Source organism: Neolamprologus multifasciatus, chromosome 4, assembly GCF_963576455.1.
Source record: "Neolamprologus multifasciatus chromosome 4, fNeoMul1.2, whole genome shotgun sequence".
In the NCBI taxonomy this organism is placed as follows: Eukaryota; Metazoa; Chordata; class Actinopteri; order Cichliformes; family Cichlidae; genus Neolamprologus; species Neolamprologus multifasciatus.
Window position 1 is genome coordinate 25,036,872 of NC_140442.1, and position 11,644 is coordinate 25,048,515.

The following is an 11,644-nucleotide window of genomic DNA, read 5'->3' on the forward strand; positions in this document are numbered from 1 at the left end:
CAACACACTGAAATAAATGTGTGTGTGTGTTATCTCGATCTCGGTACCGACACTCAAAAACAATGTTTTTTTTTTCTAGTTGTAACATACTGTATTGTCACATTTTTTGCTGTAAATGTACTATATTTAAAACGCAAAGTACTTCCTGTGATGTACAAAGTATTTGGAACGTACGAAACGTGACTAAAAGGAGTAAAATGTTGTTATAGTTTATATTAGGCATCAGACTGTGAACTACCAAAGTGGATATCAGCCAGTTAAAAAAACTGTCTGCAATGCGATTGGACCAAACAAGCCACCTGCCAGCGGCCCTGCGCTCTGATTGGTCTTCCAGACAGACGCCTACCCTTGTTACGTGACGCAACCACGCTTGCTTTTTACATCGAGCCTGTCTGTGCCACGGTTCATATATCTTTAACAGCATAACGAGTTCACTGCTATGTCTCTCGGAAAAGCTGCCCGCAGTTTGGTGAGCCCGCTCCGGGGGGCTCTGCGGTGTTCGGGCCTGAGCCGCAGCTACACCGCTGCCGCTGCAGCCCGGGCGGTGCTGGAACACGAGCTGGAGACGATCCGAGCCGCGGGGACGTGGAAAGCGGAGAGGATCATCACCTCCAAGCAGGGTCCTGAGATCAGCGTGGACGGCAGTCGTGGCAGTGAGTACTAGGAGTTTCCAGTTACAGCAGTTTTATAAGTGAGCAGTAGCACCCTCCTCGGTGATGGTCCTTAAACGCACCGTCCCAGGTAAGGTTTCAGTTCTGCCACGTTCTTATCTCAGCGGTGAACTTGAAGTAATCCCTGCTACTCCCTTGTTTTGCACTTCTGAAGCTATTCTCGGCGCAGCCTTTGGAAAAACATTAACCAAGAACTCGTAACAGCAAAAGTATCAGATTCAAGCTTTAAATAATTCAAAATAATTTGTAAAGTGGTCTTTATATCATCAACAGAAAGCTGTTTTGTGCTTTGTACAATGCAAAGTTCATTGTTTGACTTGTGAATGCTCTAGCATTTAACTGCACTGCACCAGTTAATCTCTGCTTTATTTGCTATTGTTCCAGCAAAGCAGCCGATCACTGTTTATATTTCAGCATGAACCCGGTCATTTAGGTCGTGACCCCTCGTGCACCAAAACGACCCCGTTCATTTCATGTGCCTGACAGTGCCACAGTCCCATGCATTGTTTTCTCTGTCACTCTTTGTCTTCTCTCTCTTGTCTCGTCTGTAGCCTAAAACTACAAGCAGAACTTCTACTCCCAGCTTTGACCTGCTCAAAGAGGTTATTATGGGACAGTGACTCTCTCTTTTTTAACCTTAATTTTCCTTTTGTGCATCCAAAATTCTCTCAGGTATGCTGAACTTCTGCGCCAACAACTACCTCGGGCTGTCCAGTCATCCAGAAGTGGTCCAGGCAGGAATCGATGCTCTGAAGACACACGGTGCTGGACTGAGCTCTGTCAGGTTCATCTGTGGGACGCAGGTCTGGTGCTTAAAGATCACCCATATCACCCCAAAGCTGTCTAATTCGTGAGGTTAATTTTGCGTAATGCGTGATTTACAGGATCTCCACAAAAAGCTAGAGCAGAAGCTCGCTGAGTTCCACGAGAGAGAGGACTGCATCCTCTACGCCAGCTGTTTCGATGCCAATGCGGGACTTTTTGAGGTAGGTCCAAATGGACTTGAAGCGAAGGACTTCCCCCGTTACGATCAGTATAACTCTGAATTATTCTCACAACAGGTGCTGCTGGGCCCAGATGACGCAGTGCTCTCTGACGAGCTAAACCACGCCTCAATCATCGATGGCATTCGCCTGTGTCGAGCGAATAGGCTGCGGTACAAACACATGGACCTCGGTGACCTGGAAACCAAACTCAAAGAAGCTCAGGTGCGTGGAGTAAAACATTCCTTCTTGATCCAATTCTCCTTGCAGTGTGTTAGAAGATAGTGGAAAAACACACACCGATCACCTGCGCTCTCTGTTGTCCTCCTCAGTCGTCTCGTATGCGTCTGGTAGTGACAGATGGGGTCTTCTCTATGGATGGAGACGTGGCTCCCTTGCGAGGGATTTGTGACCTGGCTGAGCAGTACGGAGCCATGGTGTTTATAGATGAATGTCACGCCACAGGTTTCCTAGGGCCTCGGGGAAGGTGGGTAAGAAAAGACTTCAACTGAAAAATCATAAATCAGTTATTTTGCAAAACAAAATACAAAAGACCCCTAATCGTAAAAATGTAGTGCCCAAATATCATTTTTAACTTCTAAGTTGGGGGCAGAAAAGCGTGGATTGTTATTAACAGCTTTTTAGGGCAGTTGTTTATTCAGTGTCTTTTTCAATATGACCACTAGGTGTCGCCAAAGCCCCATCTTACAGTAACTACCGTGAGACTGGGCTCTTGATAAAGTTTAGCTATCTCTATTATCAAGAGGTGATGAACTAATGTTACCACTTCCCTCTGATTTGCAGAGGAACTGATGAACTCCTTGGAGTGATGGATAGAGTTCATATTATTAACTCCACTCTGGGCAAAGCGCTGGGAGGAGCAGCAGGTATGACTCCATTCTAACATGAAGGCTCTCATAACATCTTTTTATTAAGTATAAATTAGTAAAACGTTGTACATTTAACACAGACATAGAAAAGAAGCATTTGTTTAGTGTAGTGCATCGGCCCACCTGACAATTCCACTTTTGATATTTACTCAAAGTTTTTCCTGTGATAAATGCGAGTGTAAAGTCCCTTTTCCATTAGTACCTACTCGATTTTTAGGGTTTTTCATTAGCTAATAGTACCTGTTACCCAGGTACTGTTTTTGAAACCCCTTCTAGCCGAGGTTCCAAGTGATCCGAGCAGGTACTAACAGACTTATCCAAGGTGTGATGTAGTTGTTTTGTTTTCTCTCAGGTGGTTACACAGTCGGTCCAAAGCCTCTCATTGACCTACTCAGGCAGCGCTCGCGGCCCTACCTATTCTCCAACGCGCTCCCCCCTCCTGTGGTGGGCAGTGCCACACGGGCTGTGGAACTGCTGCTTGCCTCCAACGAGATTGCCCAAAGCATGACGGCCAAAACGATGCGGTATGTTTTGTTCTTACAAACAGTGGAAGTCTTCTATGTTTTTAGTGTTGCGTACATCATAAACGCCAATCGATTTATCTGTAGCAATACTAATATCATATATAGGATGTCCTGCACTTAGTGATAAGGTTTATACTGCTTACAACTGGTTTTACCAATCTGTGAGTATAATAGTTTTCTCTTTGCTGTCAAATCAGGTTCAGGAACAAGATGACGCAAGCCGGCTTCACCATCGCAGGCTCAGCTCACCCCATCTGCCCTGTGATGCTTGGCGATGCACGTTTGGCCTCTTTAATGGCTGACGATATGCTAAAACTTGGTGAGACCATAGACTGTATATAATAGATGGAATGTTAGCCATTCATTTTCAAAGAATTAATGTTCAAATTCTGGCCTCTGCCATGTTGGCTTTTTCTTTCTTTAAGTCAGATATGACCGTGTTTTGATGAACGACAACTGCTAAGTTATTGGTTTATTATGCTAGCAAGGCTGGTTAGCAAGCTCTAACCTGAGTAAGTGCTATGGCTACACAAGCTAATTTGTGCTAAGTAAGAAAGAAATTAAATACTGCTTTTACACTCATCAAAGCTGACCACACTGACTTGCTGGACAAGCTAGAACATCCTGTTTCCCGTACAGCCATTTATCAGTAAGTCAAGGTGGCCACAAGCTTAAATTTACCTTATTACAGTTTAAAATTGTGAGTAATAAAATAATTCACCACCTGCACTGTTGTTGTGAAGGGGGAAACTACAACTAGAGACCAAAAGTAGTTTTTTGTACCAAGCTAAAAAACATGTTCATTTCTGGGAGTCTATGGGGATTGACTCACTTTTGGAGACACCCTCAAGTGGCCGCTCAAGGAACTGCAGTTTTTTTGGCACTTCCACGTTAACTTTATTTTTTTTCTTTAATGTAGATGAAACTGACTCACTTAGCAGAGAGTATGTGAATCTACCACTGTGTTTATACAGTGTCACAGTAGTGTCTTCCCTCCACAGGAGTGTATGTGATTGGATTCTCCTACCCAGTCGTACCAAAGGGAAAAGCCAGAATCCGTGTTCAGATTTCGGCAGCGCACACGGACGAAGACATCGACCACTGTGTTGACGCTTTCATCCAGACTGGCAGGAAGCACGGCGTCATCTCATGAATCGAACAAACGAGCTGGAATCAGAACGATTCCGAAAACTGCTTGAAATTGCAGGGTCACGCTGCCTGTTACTCAAGATCCATGAAGGATGGTGATGGAAATTTTAGTTATATTTGTAGGTCACTGGAGGTGAATCTTATTTTTGTGCTTGCTTAACTGATTAAAGCACTTTTGCTAAAGTGTTTGCAAAAAGGGCAGTTGATTAAATGCTTTTCATGAGTGAGAAAATGTTTCTGAAAGAGCATTTATCCACCCCGCAGATGTGATTCTGATGACTGTGAGGATAATGGTGACACATAATGTGCATAGATTATCAGCATGTGCGGTAAACATTAAACATCCTTCAAAGAGTAGAAAAAAACGGTGGCTTTGAGTTTTATTCACAAGAAAAGTCCATAATTCTCCTCTGAAGTTGAGATGCTAAATGCTAGAGGTGGCCGAATTGATTCAAATATCAATAATATCCATACCAGCTGGTATTGGTATCAGATCAATACTAGTGCCATAGGATTAATACTATTCTCCAAATTCAGTGAATTGTGTTAAATAAAATATTTTCTGAGGGGTAAAAATGAAAAAGTATACCTCAAACATGCTCTCTTCTACATAAGCTGCCTTTTTAGGTTCAGAGTATCAGTACTGGTATCAGCAATACTGGTCCGACACTTACTTTGAATCAATATCAGAATTTACAGTATTGCACACCACTACTAAATGAAAACCATTGTGCTATAAAATGCTTTTCTTTAAAGAATTTTGTTTGGATTCGAAGCAGCACTGTGCAGAGTGATGAAAACATTCACAAACATAGTAAAAGACTGTAGATCGAGAGGATGAGTGCTCTGGCTATGCGTGTTTTTTTTTCCTCTCCCATGGTTTCAGTCCTTGTTGCACTGAGTTGGTGTCTTTATCCTAGGATGAAACATTCCTGATAGGAGAGGTCTCTGCACCTATATGTGGTTTCCCGAATGGTTTGAATGTTACCGCATTCCCCAGCTAGCACCAAAACACCAAATAACCGAATCTGTTTTGGAGGCAGGGGCGATTTTAGCCCATTTTTGGGGGTGCTTCAGCAAAATGAATCACAGCACCCCCAAAGATTTCTTACTTTTTTTTTTCACAATATTTGCTGTTTGTGTGACACACTACTAAAAGTATAAAAAGATTACAGTACTTGGTTGAAACGTAACATTTCAACAACAAACGTATAGATACCCCCTCCCAAAATGGTTTGTTCCAGCTCGCCATGTTTCTTTTTAGCTGAAAAACATTACACCCAGGTAACCTGCAGTGTTGAAAACGACATGTTTGCTACCCTACAAACCGTCCTGCTCTGTAGTAAAATCAGCGACATTTGACCGTCCTGTTGCTCCCATTGAAACTTATATAACCTATTTAAAATCTAAAACTTAAAATTGTCCGTAGCCTGCTGTTGTTACCACTGTCCTGTTTGTAGTGATGTATCTCTTGACAGTCGACCAGTTGGATGGAAAGCTTCAGTTCATCACAAGGCTTCATCTCACCATCACTAGTGTGCAGGCAGGAGTGGTGAAATAGAGGACCCAATGTGCAGACTCTGGAGACAAACGTGAACTCAAACAGCTTTAATGCTAAACTCAAACAGAACAAAACTAAGGCTGCGTTCACACTGCAGGCGAAAGCACATCAAAAACGACTTTTTTGACCCTGTGCGACCCATATCCGATCATGGTATGACAGTGTGAACGGCACAAATCCGATGTTTTCAAATCCGACCTGGGTCACTTTCGTATGTGGTACTGAATCCGATACATATCTGATGTTTTAGAAAGCGACTGCTGTTTGAATGGTCATCTCGCATTAAATCCGTCTTTTACGTCACTGACACAAGACAGACGCCAATTATCAGCGCCCAAGAAGACATCGCGAACGCTTCCAGGCCATCCAGTGTAGATGTTAGTGAAACTGTTGGGAAGACAGCGTTGGAGAAAAATGAACATTTTATTTGTAGTGTATAATCTGCAGATTCTGACAGAAATCTGCAACTATCCTTTGAAGCACCGCTCCTCTCTAAAAAAGCAATAAGGATCATTATTAGGCCATATGTAAATAGCACAATAACTTTATAACTTAAAGCAAAATTGGGAAACGTAAAGTCCAAAACAAGTCTTTATATTAAGGCCATCAGTCAAACAATATTTTTTGGTCTGGGTCTAAAGAGAGTGCGTTGTGTGTGACGTCTGATTTTGCGCATGCGGACCACTTTGAGCGTTCACACTAGAGCGCGTTTGCTGTCACATTTTATTTGTAATGCGAACAAGCAGACAAAAAAGTCAGATTTGATGCGCTTTCACCTGCAGTGTGAACGTAGCCTAAGAATTCAATTAACTTACACAGGCAGACAGAACACATCACATACATGATGGTAGATCACAACACAGACACAGAGAAACACAGGGCTTAAATACACACAGGAGCAATCAGGGGATGGGAAACAGGACGGAAACACAGCTGGGGCAAATCAGGCCTAACGAGACAGGGGAAGCAAAACCAGACACATTAACATAAGACATGGACCTTCAAAGTAAAACAGGAAACATAACACAGAGACGCAGACTTTGACACAGGGATACAGCAGAAGGGGGAGACAGCAACTATGGATCACAGACAGAAAACCAGAACACTAAAACTCTAACAAAACCCACACAAAGAACCTAAGCTAAGAATAATCCTATGACCTATAAGGCAACGCTAGATTATAATGAAATAAACAAAATCAAAGAACCAAAAACACAAAACACTGGGTCGACGACCCTGGCAGCCTAACACTTGTACCCAGAATGGTGCACACAGGCTACAGAAGTTAAACACAACTAACACACTGTTTTCATCATTAACACACTACCACTCAAAATTGAAAACACCTCTTCTTCTGCTTTTTGCTAGACTGAATGCAGCTTCATCCATGAAGATGTATTCATGAGGCCTAACCATTGAGTCAAGCTCAAAGATTCTCTTTACACAACAAACTAATTTTAGTTCTGTAAATGAAATAGTATAATGTATACATGTGCTATGTATACAAGTATACTTATAACTAATGGTATTTTGTTTAGAATTGAAGGAAGGCCACATGAGGCTGCTCACAACACCAGGAGACACTTATTGTGGATATGGTCCATCAGAAATGGAATTTGACTGCGTGAAATGCAGCAAGGGAATGTAGAAGACAACATACATGTTAAATCTAGCAAAAAGGAGAAGAAAAGGTCGCAATGTCGTAGGTCAACGTGCCATTATTGAACTGCCTGGCCAGCGTGGTGGAACTGTAACTATCCTTGCTGCCATCAGCAGCTATGGGGTTCTCCACAGTCATGTTACTGTTGGGCTGTACAACAATGAACTTATAGTAACATTTCTAGATGGTCTACGGGATGCTTTGCTTGATTAGAGAGACTGCGAGCAGGCAGAGCATCCCATATCATTTGATCAATGTGTTTCTTCCACCGTACTCTCCCTTTTTGAACCCTATTGAGGAGTTTTTCTCAACACGGAGATGGAAAGTATACGACCGAAGCCCTTACACACTGGAAAAATCTACTTCAAGCATTGAATGGAGCTTGTGGTGAGATAGCAGTGGAATCTTGCCAGAGCTGGATTCGGCATGCTAAACGATTCTTTCCTCGCTGCCTTGCAAGAGAGACCATAGCATGTAATGTAGATGAAGTCCTGTGGCCTGACCCAGCACAGAGGCGTAATGCTGAGACAGGATAAATTATCTGAATATGCTGTAAAAATATATAATTTTATGTACATATAACTTTTTTTTTACTGCAGTTCTTTTTTTGTTAAAATGTGAGTACAAGAATAAATGAATGAATAGATAAATATTATTTTCCAGTTATCTCACAGTGTTTTGTATTTATTTTTGTAGTGTGTAATCGTTGCTAAGTTGTGTTTGCACATTGGCTGGTTTTGTGTGGCTTTTGACAGTAGTGATTGATTTTGAGTAAAGTTTAAATAGTTTTGGGCCAAACGTTTGGTTTTGAAAGACAAGTTAAAGGTTATGTGAGTGTAACTTGAATTTTACACTTTGTGTTTAGTGTTTTGACACAAAGAGATGAGATTTTAGGAAATGTGTTTTAGCAATTCAGAAAAACTGTAATGACAAGTACATTCCTGTCAGGTGAGTTCCTGTGTTCAGACTCTCACTGGATCTGAGCCATCACCTGTTACACCTGTGTGTTGCCTTCCTTGATGACTCTCACGTGTGATGCGTGGAGGCCTCTGTATCCCATTTCTCACAATAAAGATCTGCCAGGCATTTCAGAAAAGCTTACTGTCATTAGAGCAACTTTTTTGTTCATTTGTCACACACAACTGTTAGAAGATCTGATGGTTTAAATATCCATTTTTTAAAAGTGTTGTTTATTCACAAAATTGGCCCCATAACCATCCATTCGTGTCACAGTGCAATCATGGTTGCAATGCACCAGCAATCATCGACAGGTTGCTCAGGTCTTAAAAGAGAATTAAGTTGTATTTTTTTATGTATATATTTTTTTTACTCTTATTTATGAAGTACCTCTATAAGTAATAAGTCTTTAGTTAGTAGGGCACTACTGCTGAAAAGCAGTTAAACAGCATCTTCAATGTTATTAGAAAAGAGCTGTTATCCAGTAATTTAAGATAAAAAAAATTGCTTTATTTATTAATTTTTGGGTTTGTTTCATTTTTTGTGCTACATTAGAAAACATCAAAATAGCGCTGTCATTTTTGTTATTTGTGTTTTGTAATCTTTAGAAAAGCCTAGAAAAAACACCTCTTAATCTTTTGTATATGGCGAGGTGCTGTGGGAACCTAAGTCTGTGATAGTGTAGGATTTTCAAGTCAATACCATGGTTGCATCTACTGAAAATCTCTGTGAAGCTTAAATCTCAGTGACCTTGACTTCAAGGTCAGAGGTCACTTTTCTGAAAATCAGAGGAGTTTCACATTTATAACACAGGTACGTCTACTAGGAGGCTGAAGGGTAGCACTATATATTTATAAACAATCAAAAACAACAATTATTACGCAATTTATTTCCAATTTGTATGGAATTTATTTCTGTAAACGTGGTGTTTTAGGTCTGATTGAAGGACTGATGTGATGGTAAGGTGTCCGCTGCTGCGCTTTGAAGATCGGTAGGCTTTTTTTTTTTAAATTTTCACAAGAATTGCTACTTCCCCTAGAGTTTTGGCCACTCCAACAATCAGAAGATTTCCCTATGAGCAAGCATTTAGCGACAGTGGGAAGGAAAAGCTCCCTTTAAAAAGGAAGAAACCTTCAACAGAACCAGGCTCAGGAAGGGACAGCCCTCTGCCACGACTGGTTGGGGTGGGGGGAGTGAAAATTTAAAAAAAAAAAAAAGCCAAAGTGATCATTATTGGAGCAGCTTAATTCATTTTTCAGTGTAATTTGCTGTTAATATCATTTTCCAACCCCAGTTTGTGTTTTTATCGCTTTTGTCCAGGGTGGAAGATGCCATGCTGGAGACTGATTCAGTATGGTCTTTCAATGTTGATACATGGGAACCTGTTAGAGAGGCCAGGGCTGAAAAAGGGATGCCGGAGGACCTGAGAGGGTGTTATCCGCTGGTGTGCATCCAAGGCCAACATCTCTTTAATTAGGCTGACAAATAAGCGTTGGCCAGCTTCTGGTCCTCGTCTAAACATCATTAGTTGTTCAAGGTCATCCAGACGTGTAAGTATTATGTATCTTGCCTCCAGGGATTCATGTCCTGTCCCTGGAACAAAGCCTTTAAATTGTTCTTCCGTTTTAAATGTCCAGCGCTGTTGCTTGTCTTTGTCTCCAATGAAATAGTCTTCAGTGTACACGCCAGAGTCTAGCACATCATCTGGTGGCTGACCCTGAGTCTCTATGATAAATTTCAGATAATCATAGTCATTCTCCGAAGGGTAGAGTGGCACCCCTGTAGCAAGCTCCACAGCTACCAGCCCCAGAGACCACATGTCACTTGCTTCATTGTAAGGAAGGCCGAGCATAACCTCAGGTGCACAATAACCAACTGTCCCCACAAAGTCACCAGGCATCACTGCAGACGCAGGACATGCGAGGCCAAAGTCTATAAGTTTGACTTTGATGGGAGACTCATGGCGGTTTACAACCATGATGTTTCCAGGTTTGAGGTCAGCGTGCACTATTCCCACAGAACCCAGGTGGGACAGAGCATTTGTGAGTTGACCTACAATTGTCCTGACTTCGCTTATGGGGAGACCCTGTTTATTCCGGTCCCCTATGTAGTCCCACAGGCATTGATCAAGGAGTTCAAATTTCAGGCAAACCCGCTCTCCATCGTGGAAAAAGCCGTTCCATTGAACAATGTTGGCAGCATCTGGATCCAACCTTCGCAGCTGCTCCAGGATGAAAATTTCCACATGTGCCTGTTGCAGAATATCAGGGTCGCTCTTGTTGACTTTAATGGCAACAGCTTGGTTGGTTGTTGTGTCGCGACATTTGGCTACAATACCAAAGCCCCCTTCTCCGAGGAAAGCCTCTACCTTGTAGTGCTTTCCCAAAATGCTTCCTTCAACTATTTCAACCTCATCTGAGCGGAATGATGGACTGGCTGACGTGTGGACGAATACTTGCTGAGAAAATTCAACCGAGTTTTGAAAACTGCAGTTGATTTTCTGTGATCTCCTGCTTTCCAAGTTTGAAGGGTGCTGAAAGACCACAGGGTTTTGTGATCTTTCAGCACTCATGTCAATGCAAGGGGAACTCTTAGGGTTGAAAAAGGGATGCCGGAGAACCTGAGAGGGTGTTATGCGCTGGTGTGCATCCAAGGCCAACATCTCTTTAATTAAGCTGACAAATAAACGTTGGCCATTTTCTGGTCCTAATCTAAACATCATTATTTGTTGGAGGTCATCCAGACGTGTCAGTTTTATGTATCTTGTCTCCAGGGACTCATATCCTGTCTCATACTGAAATTGTTGGTCAGTCTTAAATGTCCAGCGCTGTTGCTTGTCTTTGTCTCCAATGAAATAGTCTTCAGTGTACACGCCAGAGTCTAGCACATCATCTGGTGGCTGACCCTGAGTCTCTATGATGAATTTTAAAACATCATAGTCTTCATTTCCAGGGTAGAGTGGCAGCCCTGTAGCAAGCTCCACAGCTACCAGCCCCAGAGACCACATGTCAATTGCTTCGTTATAAGGAAGGCCAAGCATAACCTCAGGTGCACAATAACCAACCGTCCCCACACGGTCACCAGGCATCACTGCAGACGCAGGACATGCGAGGCCAAAGTCTATAAGTTTGACTTTGATAGGAGACTCATGGCGGTTTACAACCATGATGTTTCCAGGTTTGAGGTCAGCGTGCACTATTCCCACAGAACTCAGGTGGGACAGAGCATTTGTGAGTTGACCTACAATTG

At 42.3% G+C, this 11,644-nt stretch overlaps 1 protein-coding gene across 1 annotated transcript; it reads left to right on the forward strand.

The window, feature by feature from the left end:
* The first annotated feature begins 336 nt into the window (after positions 1–336).
* On the forward strand, positions 337–4,582 carry gcat (glycine C-acetyltransferase). The gene is made up of 9 exons (XM_085157477.1): positions 337–653; positions 1,344–1,474; positions 1,556–1,657; positions 1,733–1,879; positions 1,987–2,141; positions 2,459–2,541; positions 2,897–3,068; positions 3,266–3,387; positions 4,070–4,582. The coding sequence occupies exons 1-9, from the start codon at positions 440–442 to the stop codon at positions 4,219–4,221; spliced, it is 1,278 nt and encodes a 425-aa protein (XP_085013603.1). The 5' UTR covers positions 337–439; the 3' UTR covers positions 4,222–4,582.
* Positions 4,583–11,644: the final 7,062 nt, after the last annotated feature.